This window comes from Taudactylus pleione, unplaced genomic scaffold (assembly GCF_031769625.1).
Source record: "Taudactylus pleione unplaced genomic scaffold, aTauple2 ptg000069l, whole genome shotgun sequence".
Lineage (NCBI taxonomy): Eukaryota > Metazoa > Chordata > Amphibia > Anura > Myobatrachidae > Taudactylus > Taudactylus pleione.
The window spans coordinates 1,573,712-1,594,357 of NW_028284471.1; the positions used below are offsets into that span (position 1 = coordinate 1,573,712).

The following is a 20,646-nucleotide window of genomic DNA, read 5'->3' on the forward strand; positions in this document are numbered from 1 at the left end:
TGGTCGTCGGAGAGCAGCACAGGGAAGCAAGACCTCAAAGGAATGGTGCCCTGAGCTGAAGGGGGGGACCGCTTTAATAAGGAAAGCTGACCTCCCCATTCTGATTATTAACCACCAGGTCGCTGGATTCCCACTCCATATGTGCCCTGGTGGACTAGTGGATCACTGTGGACAAAGCCATTGTTCATTTTCAGCAACTCCGGTCTGTCCCCTGAGGTAAGACTGCCCCCGCCTTACCTGTCCCCTTGTATCTGGGATGCAGTCTGGGTCCGTCCGTGGGGCCGGCTAGCCAAGTCCCCGGGATGCCCACCGAAATCTCCAGCCGCAGCTGGCATTGTGGCGCCTAGAGCGGTGACGGAGCGGTAGCGCAGGAATCCTGCGGACAGTCTGCTGCTACCCGCTCAGCAGATAAACTACTAAAAGTAAATAAAATCAAAAAAATAAAGCTATTCGGGCTTCCTAAGCAGTCCACTGCAGAATGGTGGCCCGACTCCGGACGTGCACCATCGAAACTGAGGTGCCTCTGGCACGGGATATATGGGAATGGACCGATGCATCCTGAAAGCTGAACACTTTAACTGTGTGGTGCCCGGACCTCAACCACCACCTACACCCCAAGGTCTCCCTGTGGAGCCCTATGGACCCTGAAGAAGAAAGTGGAATATTCTGCAATAGCTGAGTCAATCACCTGATCTCAACCTGATTCAGCATGTATTTCACTTTCTAAAGACAAAACTAAAGGCAGAAAGATCCATGAACAAACAACAATTGAAGACAGCTGCAGTAAAGACCTGGCAAAGCATAACAAAGGAGGAAACCCAGCGTTTGGTGATGTCCATGGGTTCCAGACTTCAGGCAGTCAGTCTGCAAAGCATTCTCAACAAGGTTTCAAAAATGAACATTTTATTTATGATTATGTTGTTTTGTCATATTACATTTAAGCCCCTGAAAATAGTGGACTGTGTATAAAAATGGTCGCAAATCCTAAACATTTCATATATTTTTGTTCAATCCCTTAATTTAAATCTTAAAGTCAGCACCTCAATTGTATCGTCATTGTTACATTTCAAATTCATTGTGATGGTGTACTGTGACAAAATGATCAAAATTGTGTCAGTTTGCAAATATATATGGACCTAACCAGTGCTAGTTTTCAGCAGGAACTCAGGGCCCGATTCAGACCCGTTCGCTAGGCTGCATTCACACGTAGCCTGCTGATGTTTGCAATCTGCGCATGCGTACAAGACAAAGTGGGTGGTGGCAGAGTGTGGTCGATGGTGACAGGGGTGTGGTGGTGCGAACGCAGGCGTGTCTGTGCATCTGAACGGCGTATCAGAGGCATGCATAAATAAGACACAGTCAGTGTACACGTCACATGGCTGAATTCTCGCAGTGCTTGCGGTAGGGTATGGTCAGTCACAAGTGCTGCGTATGGGTCCGATGTTACCAACTGTTAATACACTTCCTGGAGATGACGTATGTTACTAAAGGAAAGTGGGCGTCTTGTGTCAGGCTGGTGGGCGTATAAATCCACACCGCGATCACGCTGCAAGACATAGTGAGCGTGCTAAGGTCTTGCAAGCGATCGCGGAATTTGCATACTTTGGCTGCTGACGGCTGCGTGCAAACGCATCCTAGTGAACGGGTCTAAATCAGGCCCTCAGTTCCTGAACCTCTCATTAACTATGACATAATGTCTTGGGCCAAAATGTATATTTCATAAGATAAGTTTTATTATACGTCCCCAAAGAGTGCCTTCTTTTCTAAATACACATTTCTATAGCTAAGTCCCCAGAATAGCTCTACCCACAATTCCTGAACCCTTTTTTTTTTTTTTTTTACAGAAAAATAGCCCTGGACCTAACTGTATTTGCTCTGATTTATGGACTCCAGATAGTCTTCTCTTCTGGTAAATCAAACTAAACTACGCGGTTAGGAGTGAAAGAGGCAGAGTTTTACTTCTTCTGCCCTCTAGTGGTAAATCTTAGCAATATGCACTGGCATTAGTTTGGATGATTATAATGCACCTCTGACTGACACAATTGGATATAGCATGTGATAAAAACATGGATAACGGTTTCTCAACTGTCTGTTATCAATGATGATTTGCTAATAATCACAAATCAGAACTACTGTAATAAACACAAAGCATTGTCTATGTTTTGCTTCAATAACTCAGGTGGGAGGCAGAGACTCAGACACACAGACCATTTTTCTTTTATAGTGGACTTGTGTTATACACACCAGCAGCATTCTGCTGCCACATGTCATCTGCTTCTCAATTTTACTGGAAAAAGAAAAAAAAAAAAAAAAAGTATAAATGCAAAGCAAGTCTCTAACAAACATGTGTACTATATGTGCAAACTGCAAAATAATGATAATCACATCCCTGTTCATGGGTGGGAGAATGGAAGGAATGAGCAGGCGCTTTTCTTGGCATCTTCTCGTGCAGGTTATATGGCATGGAGGAGATTTATTTCTCAGCAGGGGTCATTAACAAAACTGTAAATGAAGAGAAAATGAGACAATTAATGTTTTATTCACTTACAATCTACAAAATGGGTGTCTCTGTGTTTAGGCCAGTGGTTCCCAAACTGGGTGCCGTGGAACCTTGGGGTGCCGCAGGGCACTTCCAGGGGTGCCACAGGTTGGAGGTCCAGGACCAAATCAAATTAATTATGGTCAATGCGATAGACAAAACCAGTGCTGGTGGCTACAAATCATAAAATATATGACAAACAGAAGCACAACCCTGTCCACTATCACATAACTGAACTGAAAGATGACAGGTAAGCACAAGGAAACATTTGACTTAGGGGTGCTGTGAAAAATATGCCCATACTCTAGCGCGCCATAATTCAAGAAAGTTTGAGAACCACTGGAGTAGGCAGACTAATAATTTGTTACTGTTATTTGTATTTAGAAGCACTAACAAACCACGTTACTTGTCCAGAAATACCATCTTTGCAGCATTCATCTACCTAATGCCGGGGAGGAGGGGGGGAATAAGCCCAAGAGGCAATATAGTGATATAAGAAGCTGGCTTCTGGCACTAGGTTTGGGTAGAGGCTCAACACACACTAGCCTAAATAATACAATTGTGCAAAGGGCAACTATGTGATGTGACCTATATTAACCAACCAGATATCAGCTTTAATTTGCCTAGAATAATCATACTGGTGAAAGCAGATGTCCTATTGGTTTCTGTTTTCTTTAAAAAAATAAAAAAAAAGACTCATTGTTAATTAATACAAATCCTAAGTTAAACACAAAAATGTAATTTTATATGAAGAAGGGGGATACACTTTAAGGAATTAAAAATCTGAAGATAGAAAATAAATATAGTAATGCTGTAAAAACACAGCAGACTAATACGGTTTCATCTTGAAGTATTGTAAAGTAAAACAGCATGGCTGCATCCCCCCACCCTGCAATTATAACAACTTTTCTCCTCACCTTCCAGCGATTTCCACATTCGTTGCACACGACAAATGTGGTCATTGGTTCATCAGCGCTACGGATCTGCACCTATACAAAAGGCACAGATAGTTTATTAAGATAGCTGTGTACACTAGTCAGTGTGTCACAGTTAACACTGCTTGTGTATTTTACAAAAAAAAATAATAAAAATGTATATGCATGTGGACCAGAGTAGCTTACCTATGTGTGTCAGTGTACACATGTGTAACCTGGATACTGTAGGCGCGCAGGTATATACATGATTAAGCATGTTTGTCCATGGCTGTGCAGTTGCATACCGATGGATCTTTGCTGTGTAGCCATGAGCCAGAGGATCCACACTGAGGGCCTGCTTCAGACCTGGACTCTATTTGCGTCTGCTCGCTGGCTAAAAGGGGCTGGCTATTTAAATCATGTGCTCACACTGCGTCACGTAAAGCCACCCACTAAGTAATAACGAGCGGCCACACTATGCGCTTGCACCTGTATAAAGACGCCCCTTTGCCACTCGCAACACACGTCATCTCCGGCAGTTGCAGGATTAATTGGGAACATCGAGAGCCATCGGAGTTGCTTGCAGCGCTTGTGGTAACCTTTTCCCACCATAGCATTGCGAGCAGTTCTGGCTAAAATACAACCTAGTCACGTGTGTAATGACGCTACTTTGCTAATTATGCACATCCATTAAGCACCTTCCCCTGTTACCACCCACAAACGGCACTATCTGTCACTCAAAAGTAGCGGCCCCACTGCAGGCTACGGACGAGCACTTTCCCATCGCAATGACTGGTTCGCGCACGCGCATTGCGACTCATACGCATGCGTAGATTGCGAACAATCGCTCAATGCAAGCGAGCGCAGCATAGCGTCCAGGTCTGAATCAGGCCCTGAGTTACCTGTGTGTAAGTGCAGTTCTTCTTTTTGCATTTGCCACAGGAGAATAGGTCTGTCTGAGTTCCTCCTGTCTTTGCCATTTGATGTTCCTGTATTGCAGCCTTTGTCATGGCTTTCCTCATCTCCTTCAGCTCATTACTGGCCATTTCCTAGGAATGAAAAGAAAACAGTTAAATGACAATACATGTATGCAGAATAGTCACTTACTGATCACATCTCTACACCCCATCACCTCGCAGCTCATCACTGCAATTTGCTCTGGAGTGATGGCTCCACATAGCACGTTCTTCCTTAGATCTGGATTCTTCGAGTCCTTTAGATTGGCAATACGGCTCCGGATCCGATTCTTGTACTTCATGTCAGTGTTTTGCACCCCATCAAATATGAGTGATGACAGTTAAGAGTCAAATAACAGAGAAGACATTATTAATCTCTGTCAGCATTAGGACGCTGACCTCTGTATATATCACAACCCCCTGAATCAAACATTAAAAGGATATTTTCCTCGATCTGAGCGGCTAACATCTCACAATCCGACCCTATTGCATTATAATCTCCTAGGATAGGAAAGAATAATAGGAAAAACAACAATATAATTTCATATTCTTTAAAGAATGTAATTTTTTTTGTGGATATAGCAGATAATAAGAGTTATGGTATAACATACCTTAGTTAAATTTTTCTTCGAGGTCCATAAGGTCCACAGGATCTACCTTGGGGTATGTAGTTGGAGAGATCCATTGCACCAAACAGCTACAGCTTTAAAGCTCCCAGCATGCACTGGTCCTCCTCCCTATATACCCTGCCTCAAGCCACAGGCATTAATTTTGTAAACAAGCCTAACGGCAGGAGACGGAAAGTGGAGAAGGAAGTACAATGTACCCAAGAAACACTCTCAAAATAGGGAATCAGTGATACAAAAAAGCTAAGAACATATCCCAACTGAGGCCAGGTGCGTCAGGGTGGGTGCCCTGTGGATCCTATGGACCTCGAAGAAAAAGAGTTAACTAAGGTATGTTATACCATAACTCTTATTTTCTTCTTCAGGGCCCACATGATCTACCTTGGGGATGTCCTAAAGCAGTTCCCTTAGGGGTGGGGACGCTCCTGAGCAGAGAGGAGAAGCCGCCGCCCAAAGGAAGCATGCTGGCAGGCAAAAGTATCAAATGCATAGAATTTGATAAAAGTATGGACGGAAGACCAAGTGGCTGCCTTGCACAGCTGTTCAGCCGAGGCGCCATGTCTAACTGCCCACGACAGTCCGACAGACCAAGTAGAATGTGCTGTCACCTTGTTAGGAACAGGGATATCAGCCTGTATATAGACCTGAGCAATAGTCGTAGGCCAGCGAGCCATATAACCATATAAGAGCGAATCTGATTTCCTGAAGGAGCTGGTACGATCAATGTAGATACGAAGTGCTCGAACCACATCCAGGGAAGCTTCACCTGTAGACAGGTTTGAACACTGAAAAGCTGGGACTACAATTTCCTCATTCATATGGAAACGGGGATACTACCTTTGGAAGGTAACCCACCTTAGTACGAAGGACAGCTCTATTTTGATAAAAAAACAAATATGGAGAGCGACATGACAGTGCTGCCAAGTCAGAAACTCTACGAGCTGAGGAGATAGCGAGGAGAAAAAGTGTCTTCGCTGTCAACCATCTTAAGTCAACCTTATCCAAGGGTTCAAAGGAAGGAGCTTGCAGCGCTCTAAGAACCAAGGATAAATCCCATGGTGTTAGGTTGCAGTCGGAGAACCCCCTGCAAAAATATTCTTACATCTGCCATCGGCGCAATTCTGCGCTAGAACAAAACTGACAAAGCAGAAACCTGAACCCTCAAGGTAGCCAGGCGCAGACCTAATTATAACTCACCCTGCAGAAAACCAAGTACTCTTGAAATCTTGAAAACCTTAGGGTCATATTTTGTTTGGGAACACCAATGAAAATATGAATGCCAAATCCTGAGTCGTCCACCTTCCCTGAAAAATGTGACGCCCTGTCACCACTCCCCATCCTCGCAGACTTGCATCCGTGGTGAGGAGTACCCAATCTGGGACCCATAACGGACGACCCTTGTCTAAATGAGTTGTCTCCAGCCACCAAGCGAGGGAGAGCCGAACCTCTGGCGAGATGCGGATCATCTGAGACTTTATCCGATGATACGGACCATCCCGATGAGACAGAATCCATTGCTGCAGGGACCTGGAGTGGAACTGGGCATATGCCACCATATCGAATGTGGATACCATGGAGCCCAGCACCTGCATTGCCAGGTGAACTGACACATTTTGTTTGCAGAGTAGACTGTGCACACAAGACTGAAGTGCCGCAATTTTGTCCTCTGGTAGGAGAATCCTCTGGCCCAGAAAGTCCAGCAGTGACCCCGTGAATCCGATCGCAATCCGGACCCCATCGACGATGCTAGCTAAGCCTCGCTGAGTCCCGCCAAAATCCCCAGGGTATATAGTGGAACTGGCGTTTCGGCATCGGCGGAGGTAGATGGAGTCACAGTACCTGCTCTTATTTGGCGCTTAGTACCGCTCAACTCAGAAGTTCAAAAAAACAAAGGTAAATCATAAAAGAAAAAGCCTGGGACTGTCTAGGCAGTCCCATTGTTAAACAGGTGCGCCTGAATACTTGCCGCGCACCAAACAATAAAATTGAATGCCTGTGGCTGGGTAAATATAGGGATGAGGACCAGTGCATGCTGGGAGCTTTAAAGCTGTAGCTGTTTGATGCAATGAATCTCTCCAACTACTTAAGCCAAGGTAGATCCTGTGGATCCTGGAGAAGAAGAAGTAAATACAAGCTCCTTTCTCACTTTCATCAGTAGTGAGATACCATCTGTACCAAAAGTAGTAACTAGCATTACCATCTAAGTATTGTAAAGTGAAGGTGTATTTTCCATGTACAGTATTAATCAGTCTATAGCTTATCCCTAGTGCATTGCTTAGACTGGCTATTTAAATGTATAAACCAATGCTCAGCTGAAATGTTAGCATTGCACACTTATTTTATGCTAGTTACACACAAATTAGAACAAATTAAAAAAAATGCTCTGAATTGTGCAGAGGTCATGGAACAGGGGCAAAGAGCAGCTTTTGTAAGAAAGCCATCCGCCCTGTCCAGCCCTGCCCCCTCTCTAGCACAACCAGAGGAGAGGAGGAGGAAGAGGAGTGCTCTCCCTCCTTATTCAATGAGCTCTGACTGTACAAGTTAAGTATTTTTAGACAATTGGGGGCAGATGCAAGTGGCATGTGGATGAGGTCTCAGTGGCAAGGGGGAACAGAGGGAGGTCTGAATGACATGGTGGCCATGTGGGATATGAAAGTTTGTAGATGTCTGAGTGGCAAGTGAGGAGCACTTTAGGATGAGTAATGTAGGGGTGCCAAGTTTTTTATTTTATTCTTGAAGTCAAGTGGCCCTAGAAGTAAACTGGGATGACCGTCACTATATTAGACACTTATAAATGCTCAGTGATAGGGTGCCAATTTATATCTGTGGACCTTATCAGCCAAACTAGTAATATATTCCAGGAGTAGATGTACCAAACGCAGTTCAAAACAGCATTCGTAGAGGATAGTTCAAGTTTTTTTTCAGTGAGGAGCTACAGTATTTGTGCCAAGTTGCATATGGATTGGGAAGCCGGCATTTGGGATGCCAGCAGTCAGAATCCCAACAGGGTTAGGATACCGACACCTCTCGGCAAGTATCCCAAACCCTAGTCCTAAACCTAACCTTCCCCGCACCCTAAACCTAACCCTCCACCTAGTGCCTAACCCTAACCACAATACTTGCCGACGGGATGCCGGCTTTCGGGACGCAGACGCCAGGATTCTGACTGGTGTTGGGAATTCCGGCAATGGCATTCTGAGCACCAGCATCCCGAGAGCCGGGATAATAACTGCATCCCATTGCATATATGTTATGGGAGGTACATATGGAATAGTAATTTGCTGTAAACAAAAGCTGAAGATCTGAGGATAAGGAAAATATCTGCTTTAAGAGATGAAAACCTGCTATAAAGAACATCTTCCCTGTGCTGCTTTTGACCCTTGGTGCCTTAAATGTTTGCATGGCAAGTCTGGAGATTACCAGGCCTTTGACCAATGATTAAAAGATCTCAAATGAAGGTTATGAACCTTCCAGTAGGACAAATTAACCCAAACACACTTCAAAAAGCCTAGAGGAATTTTCAAGACATTGGACTCTTCTGAAGTGGCCAGCAATGAGTCCAGATGTGAATCCACAGAAAATTTTTGAAGATATATGAAAACACCATTGGGGAGACAGCATCCTTCACATTTGGGAGACCTGAAGCAGTTTGCACCAGTGTGGGCCAAGCTGCCAGCGGAGAGGTATAACAGGAAGAAGCTGACCGAAGGCTGTGCTACCAATTATAGGTTGTCAATAATTAGGTCTATGCCATTTTCTGATTTAAATGGATATACATTATATTCTGAATTAAAAAAGCCAGGTTTTGTAATACTAGCACAGAATTTTTTTTTATCGCTGCCCCAATGTTCTTGCAAAAATGTATCCTGGCGTTTCCAGTGTGTGTTGGCGGTGTGACAATGCTGTAGGTTCTGCGCTCATGTCTGGTCACCTGTATGCAGAGAATATGGGAAGAGCTAATCCCTACTGACACCTCTTTCTTAGCTCTTGAACCTGACTGAGGAACTGGCTATAAAAAAATTGTTGCTCAATGATGCTGCTAAAGCAGTAATACCCGTGCATTGGAGATCCACCTGCCCACCTTCACTTAAAGAATGGTTTGATAGACTATATTGGCCATGGATGACCTCCTCCTGCGGTTGAGAAGCATGAGTTAGAATTCAAAGGCTGTAGGAGCTATGCCATAGCAGGCCCCTGAGTATTAGGTTATGTTGCCCCTATACTGCGATGGCCTGCATTCCTTATTTTGTTCTGATGCTAGGCTGTGTGCTCTGTGGGCAAGGTCCCCCTCCCTCCTTTCCTCATGTTTTGAATTCTGTTAACGGTGTTCCCACTTTCTCGTAGCTACACAATGCCCTATTGTTTAAAGTATTCATTATTGAATGCATTCTTGATATTTCCTATTGCATGTCTACTGCATATTTGTCCAAGTGTATGTTGGCTCTGTATAGTGTATGTTTTGACATGTGTCTGTTTTTCTCAATAAACATATTGCATTAAAAAATAAAAAAAAATAAAAAATGATTTGTGGAGTAAAAAAAAAAAAGAAAACTCTTGTGAAGTTAAACTTAAATAAATAAAAAAAACTTATAGATTTAGGAGTTAAAGAGCTAAAAGGTCAAGGGTGCCAGTATTTTTGGAAACGATTAAGTAAAGTCTGTTCCAGAAGTCTTGAAATGAGACTGGTTCAACCAGCCTATGGAGGTGGCTAGTGACTGTTACTTTGACCCAGAGGGGTCAATTCGGAGTCAGGCGCAATCCCATTTTGCACACTGACCTTGGAATTTTTAACACTGCACATGCTTCACAGCCAATCGCAATTCAGAGCCTTGTGTATCTGTTGCAGGAGTGAATAGACATAACTGGGTGTTAATGTGACTTTCGCACATAGGCTACGTTGATTGAGGGCAATGGTGGAGAGAAATCCGTAGTGGGGACAAGGTTTGAATTCTATCCTAATTCCTAAATCCCACTTGCAATATCTACCCATTTTCTTACTTCCAATGTGATTTATTGCAGCTAGATTGTAAAGCTTTAAAGATTTATGCCCGACTCACAACCTGCCTCGATCAAAGAACATATTCGGAAGTGTTTCCACTCAACCATATGGAACGAAATCCGTGTTTCCGGGTGAACATGTAATGATTTAAGGGTTACACATGAACCATAAAGAACACCTAGCGTGTGAAATCCTTGCCTTTTTTATTTGGAATACCCCATCGTGACACACCAATAGAGAACCATTGATTTGGCTTCAACTCATAAACTTAATGGGATGCATAGATTTATGATTATGATATGGATAGTTTCCCAGAGCGTTTAGGCATCTTACTTTTTTTAAAAAAAATTCCGCCTTCCAGTATCTCTGCTCATTCAAACCATACCACACCACCAGTATCTTTAAAGAAACACCAGTTGCCACTGGCTGCTTTTAGCAGCTACATTGGGGCTCCCGCATCCGGCTGTGAATATGCCGCAGCACACCTGGGCTGGTGGCTACACTCATCTACTCTTCCCACTAGGCTGTTTTAGCAGGGCGCTAAAACAAAAAAAAGCTGGGCCGTGCCCATTTTAACGCTGCAAAATGCACCCTGCCCTATCTGCCGGCGCCCTGGTGAAACAGCCTGCCAGAAATGCCGGGTGCCATCCCCACCCGCGGGGGTAAATTGCAGTACAGCGCTCACCACACAACATCTATTCACAGTGAGGGGAGAGCTTGGGGGCAGACCAAGTAAGTGCTGGGAACGCCCTCAAAAGTGACGAGAAGGGGATGTGGCTTAAGGACACACCCTCTTTTCTCGTGGCCACGTCTACTTTAGGTCACGCGCGAGAGTGCCCTTTTTAAGGTCCGGCGCCCTGCCCATCACCGGACCTAAAATTAACAGTACTCATCCCTGCTCTCTGTCCTCTCTCCTACTGTTCAACCACCATCTGTGGTGCCCTGGCATAAGCTGAGGAATGTCTGATCTGCTCATGGCTATCTGACGACTTAACCCGATACTTACTGTTGTTATTTGACTGAATATTTGACTTGAATTTAGGCCTAGTCGGTTATGTCACAGTCTGCAACCTGGTATCTGGGTCATTGCCTACAGTCTAGCACTTGTGCAAGTCCCCTGGTTTGGTGTGTAACCCTCTGCTCACACCGTTCCCAATCCCCGCTGACTCAGACCTGCCCTTGTTGGTCACGGTTTCCACTGCATGACCAGACTGTTAATTCATCTCTACCACAAGACCAAGTGGTCGACTCAATTCAATGCGATGTTGAATAGCCCCGGGAGGGATGTCCTGAAGCTATTCAATTCAACGCACTATTTGGTCGGGCTAAAGTATTGCTTCTCGCACCCTCCTGGGATGAGAGGAGAAATCCGACAAAAGTGCCGGCTGCGCGGCTGTTTTTCAGATTAGAGTGGAGCTAACTGCCGCGTGGCCGCCACTTTAGTCAGAGAATGACGGTTCTCGCGACTAAACACCCAGGTTAAGTCGCAAGAACCAGCATTCTCCAACTTAACAGCGCGCTGAATTGAATAGCTCCGGGAGCTCCCTCCCGAGGCTATTCAACATCGTATTCAATTGAATCGCGGCCCAAGTTTCTAAGTCCTCCAAAAACCATGCCCAGCCACCTCCTTATACTCTACTCCTGCCTATCCCACATTACATCCCATGTTAAACCCTTACTTAATATTCTTACACCCACACTGTCCCTCCACCAAAGCCAACTATACCTCCTGCAACCTAGGCAACTATCCACTGCCCTCCACTACTTCCTCAATGAATACTCCTGCTACTCCACTACCTCTTAAAATAACCCTCATGTAACTGCAACTTCTTCTGGAAATCGCTCCTCAATTCAACCGTCATCAGCTCTCCAATTAATCCTCTTGCAACCACACGCGCTCTCCAGTCAACGCTCATACAACTGTTACCGCAATCTACTGTTCAACACCTTCCTCCTGCTCTGGAGACTCTTCACTCCGAAAGCAGTATGACCCTCATATAATGGTTTTCTTGCTGCCTTTCAGACTTGCCTGCTAACACGACACTCGTAGCTTCATCATCATGGACCTTACGTATAGTGTCTTAACCAAACTGCTTCATAATTATGGACCTTTACTTGCACTGCACTGATTACTTTCCTTGACTGCCTCATCATCGGGAACCTTCATGCTCATTGAAACTCTTACTCCCTCCCCACAGGTCTTTCCCACTTTTACCCTTTATCCTGTACCATGTATACATGCACGCAGTCTCCACTCATACCCTCTCTGACTTCTGTTCAGCCATATCCTAACCCCTATTGACAATCTCCTATAATTCTGATTTCATCGACTTCAGTATTTACCCCATTGCCGATTTCGTACAGTTCTATTATTTACTTCCATCACTGTGTCAGCTACCTCTCCCCATCACTTGTTTCATATACCTTGCTCTATTATCCCTCTACTAGCTCATATTCTCTCCCTACCATTCACTTTAGTTTCCTCCACTCTTCAATCGCCCTACTTCCACTAATTCTCTCCAACCTCCAGTGCCAACATCATTTCTTCTTCACTAGTCTATAGGGAATAGAGGGACTACGCTGGGGCATAGGCTGGCAGGCAGAGTCTGGGCATCAAACAGTTAAATTTCTTCAGAGAAGTGCAGCCCAGGCTCCTCCTACGCTACACCCCACCCCCAGGCCAGGCAGATCAGTCTAAGTTTCGTGCCGCAGGAGCGTGCACCTATAACAGTGGGGCTGCTGCTAAAGCAGCCTCTTATTCTTAATTTTTTTTAGTTTATTTCTTTTATTAATTACTTTAAGCAAGCAGCGCCGGGCATCCAATAGGACACCTGCGCTGCCTCTCCACCAACCCCCGGCGCCGGTGGCTGCGACGCCAGCGAGTGGGTCGGCGACCTCAGCCAGGTCCTCCCAGCACAGAGGCCCCCAGCCACAGCCGGACGCTGGGGGCAGCGATAATGTAAGACACTGCTCCCTGCTACAGGGAGCCGCATCAGCGCGGCTATCACTGCCGGTGTGGAGACCACCGGCGGTGCTGACAAGCAGGGCGGCCGGGTCGCCCGCACCCCCGCTAGACCACCAGGGCACTTAGGCAGCAGGGTGTCTGCAGCACTGGCGGCATCACTGAAGTATAGTGGCCGCCAGTGGGACACTGTAGGCGGCCATTGCCCGGGGGGATCTCTGTCAGCAGGGGGAGGTAGGCTCTCCCCGTTAGCCCCTCCCCCAGCCCTTGGCGTGTTCCCTCACGGAGGCTTCCCACCATGGGCTTACTCCTCCTCTCTTCTCCTTCAGGCAGACGCTGAGCAGCCATTTTACACAGGTGTGGCTACAGTTAGTCTCCAGAGAGGTTTGGCTTCCGTCTCCCTGTATACCTCCCCTCAGGTAAGATTATACAGTCTAGCTCCTTCCAGCCGACTGGGGTTGGATTGTCGAGCATTTTCTGCCTATTATATTGTATTGAATGTGACTGTGTGCTTGTTCTCATATTTCACACTATTGTCTCTGTTAATTTTTCAATGCTATAGCTGAATGCTATAGTCCCTCTGTGGCCCCACTCATTGTCAAATTTGTGTGGCCCCTACATTCAGTGCACTGTTCCCTATTACGCAGCCCAGTTATATAACTAGGTGTGTGGGACCTTTCTTGCAACACTGTATAATGTCTTCCAGGAACAAAGCGCCCAAGGAGGTAGAGGCTCCTTTGCTGCGTACATGTCGACACTGTTCTGCTGGTCTTTCCTCACAGGATGCGGTCCAGGATGGTCTCTGTATCCTGATGTTACTCAGACACACAGCGAGATGTCCCTTCTACTGCTTCCAACCAGGACACATGGGCCGCCAACTTGTCGCAGTTGATAGATCGCCTTACAGCTCCCGCTCCTGTCCTTCCTACTTCGGGGGTCCAAGCCGCCCCTATTTTGCAGCCTCAATTGCAGCTGCCTGCGCAGGGACCCCCATGGATGAGCACCTTTTCACAATCAGTTCAGGGTTTAAGCTCAGGTCTCTGCCTCCTTTCAGCAGATGCTGGATAGGGACCGTACTTCTGGATGTAGACCGTCCAGGCGTGAGAAATCTGTCCCCCAGATGGTTTACTTTACTGATTCGGAGCTCTCCTCAGACCAGGAGGAGGATTTGTCCGATGCCTCTGAGAATGAGACCTCGTCTGTTCAGGAGTAGCATCTCCCACAAGTTGATGTTGTTGCCTTAGTTAGGGCGGTCAGATCGGTCATTTCTATTGAGGGTGAGGAACCGGCTCCTAGATCGGGACTCCGGTTTTCAAGCGTCAGAAGAAGATCTCAGTGGAGTTTAATAAATCTGAGCAGCTTGAGGAAATACTAGCGGAAGCTTGGACTGCTCCTAACAGGCAGTTTCAGGTCTCCAAGCGCATTGCGTCCTTTTACCCGCTCCCTGCCAAGGAGCATGGCAAATGGGAGTCTCCTCCTCCTGTGGACGCGCACGTTGCTCGTCTCATTAAGAGTTCTACCCTTCCTATTTCCGATACGGCTTCCCTCAAGGATCCGATGGACAGGAAGCTGGAAAATTTCCTTAAGGGAATTTATTCTCATGCAGGTGCTATTGCATGTCCGCCCTTGGCGTCTGTGTGGGTGGTCAAGGCGATTGGGGGATGCCCTGGATGAGGGCCTTACGTCAGGGACCCATGACCACCAGCTATTACCTCTAGTGGCACATATCAAGCAGGCTGCTTCCTATCTAGATGAAGAGGCTATTGACAATTGCATAGTAACTTCCAAGGCGTCAGCTTCTTCTGTGTCGGCAAGAAGGTCCCTCTGGCTGCGCTCTTGGCACGTTGACACTAAGAAGGCCCTTGAGGCCCTTCCTTAGTCCAGTGATGTTTTATTTGGACCAGAATTTGATAAAATTGAGGCCACGATGGCAGCTTCCAAGACAGCGTTTCTACCCTCGGCAGTAACACCTAGACCTCGTGCGTCCTCCTTTCGCCCACAAGGAAAGGCCAAGGGACAGTCCTTTTCAAGGTCCCAGAATTCTTCCGCTAAGACCACCAAGCCCAGAAGCAAGCAGTCCTGGCCTACCAGATGCCCGGCGGCCAAACCAGCCGACAAGCCTACCTATTGACCCGAGTGTGGGAGGCCGGCTTCTGCTTTTCTCCGATGTCTGGATGACATCCACGTCAGATGCCTGGGTGCGTGGCGTAGTCTCACAGGGCTACGCTCTGACGTCCAGGAGGCATCCTACGGCACAGTTTTCTACCACCGGACTTCCAGGAAATCCGGGAAAGGCAAAAGCGCTGCGGAAGTCAATTCGCTCTCTACTAGCCTCCAGGGTAATAGTTCCTGTCCCTCAGGATCAGAGGGGGACTAGCTTCTAGGCCAATCTCTTCCTGGTTCAGAAGCTGAACGGCTCCTTCTGCCCAAGTCTCAACCTCAAATACCTCAACAAGTATTTACGGGTCCCCAGGTTCCGCATGGCGTCTTTGCACTCCATCATTTTGGCCTTGGAACCTGGGGAATTTCATGGCCTCCTTGGATATCCAGTATTTACATATGCCTATCCGACTCAGTCACCAGTGTTTCCCCCAGTTTGCAGTCAAGGCGGTGCACTACCAGTTTCGGGCCTTGCCCTTTGGTCTTTCCACGGCTCCTTGTGTGTTCACAAAGGTCATGGCGGTTATGGCAGCTCACTTGCAGCGCAAGGGTACCAGAATTTCCCTTATCTGCGCAACCTTCTTATCCTAGCCAGATCTCCGGATATGCTCAGGGAGCACCTTCGCCTCACAAAAGATCTTCTGCAATTGCACGGGTTGGTCATTAATTAAAAGAAGTCCTCCCTGACTCCGACCCAGGAGATGCTCCACTTGCGGTTCCTGTTGGACTCACGGGTTCAAAGAGTGTTTTCTCCCAGTGGACAAGATACGGGATCTGCAAGACAGAATTCGAGGGTTACTTCCTCGCCGGGTGTCAATTCACACCTGCATACGGATCTTAGGATCTCTGGTCTCCACCTTCGACATGGTGGAGTATGCCCAATTTCACTCCCGGCCTCTCCAGGCGGAGATTCTGACTCGTTGGAACGAATCCCATCTCCAGATCAAGCTGCAGACAATCGTCCTGTCTTGGGAGGTTTGTTTCTCCCTTGCGTGGTGGCTCCGGAGCTCTTACTTGGTCGCCCCTTTTGGATTCTGGACTGGGTCCTTCTCACCACGGATGCCAGTCTCCGCGGTTGGGGAGCTGTGACTGGTCAGCAGACCTTCCAGGGTCAATGGACGACTTAGGAGATCCGCCTCCTGATCAATGTCCTGGAAGCTGTCTGTCAGGCTCAGCAATTCCTTCAGCATCGCCCTTACTTCCACCCGGACCTGAATCGTCTCGCTTTGACGGGGTGGCTCTTGAGACATCCATCTTAGAAGATAAAGGTTTTTTCACGGTCAGTCATTCGCACCATATTTAATGCGCGGAAACCATCTTCTGTTTATCATCGGATTTGGCAAGCTTACTTCCCCTGGTGTTCTTCCAGAAGCTTTAACCCCAGATCATTCAGACTTTCCCGAGTTCTCTCATTTCTACAGCCCGGCCTGGATTTGGGTCTTCGTCTGTCTTCCTTATAAGTACAGGTCTCTGGCTTTTTGGCTCTCTTTCAAAGACAGATTGCTTTGATGCCGAATGTTAGTACTATCTTTCAGGGTGTTCTCCATGTACAGCCTCCGTTTGTTCCTCTGGTGGCTCCGTGGGACTTGTCCCTGGTAGTTCGGGCTCTTCAGGTGCCTCCCTTCGAGCCTTTGAATTCGGTGGGCCTTCGTTGGCTCACGTGGAAAACTATTTTCCTCCTGGCTATTGCTTTGGCTCGGAGAGTGTCAGACTTGAGCACACTGTCGTGTTGCTCTCCTTTTTTGGTCTTTCACTCGGACCGGGACGTTCTTCGGACTAACTAGGTTACCTTCCGAAAGTGGTTTCCAGATTCCACCTCAATCAGGAGATTGTTGTCCCGGCCTTTCAGTCTTCGGCGGATGAGGCCTCTTTTGCTGTTGTAAGGGCCCTCTGCATCTATGTCGATCATACCGGGATATCCGGAAGTCGGATTCCCTTTTCATACTCTATGGTTTCCACAAGCGTGGTTGGCCAGCTACGAAGACTACCTTAGACAGGTGGCTTCGTCTAAGCACCCGCCACATGTATGTGGTGGCACACCTTCCGGCCCTGGCTGTAGTGACTACTCATTCCACGAGATCAGTTGGTTCCTCTTGGGAAGCTTGTCGCAGTGCTTCCGCGGAGCAGCTTTTTAAGGCGGCCACGTGGTCTTCTGTTCACACGTTTATCCGCTTTTATGCGTTTGATACCTTCGCTTCTGCGGATGCGGCTTTTGCGCGATGGGTTTTCGGTGCAGCTCAGGAGTGTCCGCTCCCTTAAGGGGATTGCTTTGGGACGTCCCCAGCGTCGTCCCTGTGTCCCCTATGGACTAGTGAAGAAGAAAAGGAGACTTATGTCTTACCTGTTAAGTGCTTTTCTTCGAACTCCATAGGGGACACAGGGCGCCTACCCTGATACACCTGACTGGCGGGGTTTCTCCTCTTTTTCTGGTTTCCCCTTTGCTTTCTCCACTCCCTGCTATCAAGTCGCCAATCTCTTCAACCAGCCCGTCTCCACTGGCGCTTTCCATCTAATTTTAACCAGCTGCTCATTCTAAAAAAACTATCTCTTGAACCTTGCTATCTTTCTCTAACCATAGCCCCGTTGCTCTGTTCTGCTCCTCCTGTCCAAACACCTGAAACAACCTTCTGCTATCGTCTGACTCACTATCTCTATACTCACTCCACCAAAACTTCACTCACCAAAGTGACAAACTATTAACTTGCCGCTAAAGTGAAAGTTACTTCTCCCTACATATAATGTCTGATCTGTCTGCAACTGTTGATCATCTTCATCTCGGACACCCTTCACCTTCCTTGACTTTGTAACATTGTTGCCTCCTATTTCACCTACTTTATCTCCAGTCTCTCCTACAGTCTATCCACCTCTAATATACAATACCCTTCTTCTCTTTGTTGGGGACCCTCCAGGTTCTTTTCTTGGCCTGATGTTTTTTTCTCTTCTCTCAACGGACTCCTATACGCTATCTGCCTCAACTACCACCTCTACACCAATGACACTCATATATAGAGAAAAAAACGAACAAGAAGATAAAAACAGGATTTTGGTACTTACCGATAAATCCCTTTCTCCGATTCCACAGGGGACACTGGAGTTCAAGACAGTGGCGTATAGACAGTGGTAGAGTAGAGCCTGGCACTTTAATTTAGAAGTGTGACTGGCTCCTCCCACTCTATGCCCCATCAGCCCCAGTTTAAGAACTGAGCCCGAGAGGAGACGGAGGACAATAGGAAGACAAGGAAGAGAAAGTCCACAGAACTGAACAAGACCGATGGAAGGAGAACAGAGGAACCCACTGCAGGGAACACATGCAGTCACACAACCTTATAAGGAACCAACCAAAACGGCAGGTACGCAGCGCTGGGCGGGCGTCCAGTGTCCCCTGTGGAATCGGAGAAAGGGATTTATCGGTAAGTACCAAAATCCTGTTTTCTCCTTCATCCACTAGGGGACACTGGAGTTCAAGACAGTGGGGACGTCCCAAAGCCAACCTCCCAGGTGGGAAGCGCGGAGAACTGGCCGACTCCTTGGCCAAACCTAAACAGGGACCGCCAAGAACCGTAGGCCCAAAGAAAAGGCAAGGGCTGAGGATCAAGTGTCGTAGAGCACAAAAGACAATCAGAAATCCATCACTGAACAGCCATAGAATTTCCGCAACATACAGCATAGGTGGAAAGGTACAGAACAGCTAGCGAGGCAACGACCGCAGATGAGAAGCTACAGAACACTGTAATCTCAGCTGAAACAGACCAAACCGGACTATTGGTAGCAGAGAGCTCCAACCAGAATCCATTGGAGAAGGTCAATAACACGAGAAGAACTCGAGAAAATCCCAATGTAGAGTCGAAAACAGGAAGATGCCACAGTCGCAGACAGAATAATCCCAGCACTGCCGGACATAAACAAATCATACAGATACGTATAAAGATATCAACACTGATGCAACAGCCACCAAGGGAGAGCGAGCTACCCATATTGTGAAGCATCCCATAAAGCAAGGTTATAGCACTAGGACAACCATGAAAGTACCAGACAGGAAAACCATGAAAGTACCTGTCAGAGTAATGAAAGTATCAACAGATACTGAACAGGAAAGCCAACCAGTGTACCTACAGCACCTGGTATTCCCAGGTGGTCTCCCATCCAAGTACTAACCAGGCCCAACACAGCATAGCTTCCAATATGATGTGTGTTGTGGCTGTAGTTTTTGCGTCAGGCATGGAACATAGTGAATGTCACACTTCCACGTAAGATGTGCATTAGCCCATAGATGCACCCTAGGCCAGACCAAAGAGATTCTAATAGAATAGTGGCACTGATTGCTATGTAGGAACTATGAACCTACACGCCCGTATAAGCTCGAAAAAGTGTAGAGCCAACAGATATGAACAGGTGCCATAAAGGAGTACATTGGCTGCTAGGACAGCAGCTAGGGTGCAGAAGAGAATAATGACTATGTAATGTTAGGTTGCATGGAATAGGAGCATCTTCCGAGACCTTATTGGGTAAACCCACTTACCTGTGAGCGACCAGAAGCTTTCTGGACGCTACATAGAATGTCACTGACCTTTTCCATCCCACAGCAACCTGCCTCAACTTTGAGAGTGGCTTTGTTGGGTAAGAACCCATGCTCAACAGCACTAACTGCAGTCTGGAGATGTTAGAAAATATTGTAGAAACTAGCAGCATGTTAGTGGAGACATGAAGGTCATCAACAGGACCACTTTCTATACCTGAGCTTGTTCCATTAGGGATGTGTATCCATACAGAGATTATATATATACCCAAAAACCAGTCTACTAGTGTATCATTACAATAACACTTATAATGATGAAGTACTTATAAGCCAAGAGGCAGAATTAAGGTATTAACTAAAACCCTGTACCGGTCAAGGAACACATGGAAATATCACCAATTAGATGATGGATCCCTACCAATGACCCCTGACATCATAGTAGTCACAACAAGAGTGATATGGAAACCAAACATTTTACTTTATGCCCATCATCTAATATAACCCAGGCCTGACCCTAGTGTGATCACCAGATTTTTATGCAGGGGCTACAAATTAAACACCCTTCTTGAACAAAAAGAATCAGTTATGGCGATGCCCAGGTCACAACTGTTATTACCCCAAGTGAGGTCCAAAGAGGATATTATTTCGTGGGTCAGCAAATATAACACCTCCAGTCCTGTTTTACCAAGGGCAACGAGGGCTTTGTGGCCTATAGTCTCCACAGACAATGATTTAAAATGCTTTAAGAATAAACGACCTATGGCATGTTTTACTCGCGGAAGGAACATCAAGGACATGCTTGTCCATACAGACATTACCAACTTTGCAAAGGCTCCGGGATCTCTTAATTTCCGTTCTAAGGAGAACGGTTGCTACCAGTGTCTACGGTGCACTACATGTCGCAGTATGATCACTGGCTCCACCTTTAAGCATCCTCATACTGAACAACAGTTCACTATTAAGCATGTGTTAAC

General features: G+C 46.7%; 1 protein-coding gene across 2 annotated transcripts in view; it reads right to left on the minus strand.

Moving 5' to 3' along the window:
- Positions 1-895: 895 nt before the first annotated feature.
- TCEA2 (transcription elongation factor A2) overlaps positions 896-20,646 on the minus strand; it is a 31,620-nt gene continuing 11,869 nt past the window's right edge. For both annotated transcript variants that reach the window (XM_088467012.1, XM_088467011.1), the window contains 5 exons: positions 4,854-4,910; positions 4,586-4,740; positions 4,356-4,502; positions 3,457-3,528; positions 896-2,502 (listed from right to left, as the gene is read on the minus strand). In XM_088467012.1, the coding sequence (XP_088323138.1) occupies positions 2,494-2,502; positions 3,457-3,528; positions 4,356-4,502; positions 4,586-4,740; positions 4,854-4,910 (440 nt within the window). In that variant the 3' untranslated portion in view covers positions 896-2,493. The remainder of the gene's footprint in view (positions 2,503-3,456; positions 3,529-4,355; positions 4,503-4,585; positions 4,741-4,853; positions 4,911-20,646) is intronic.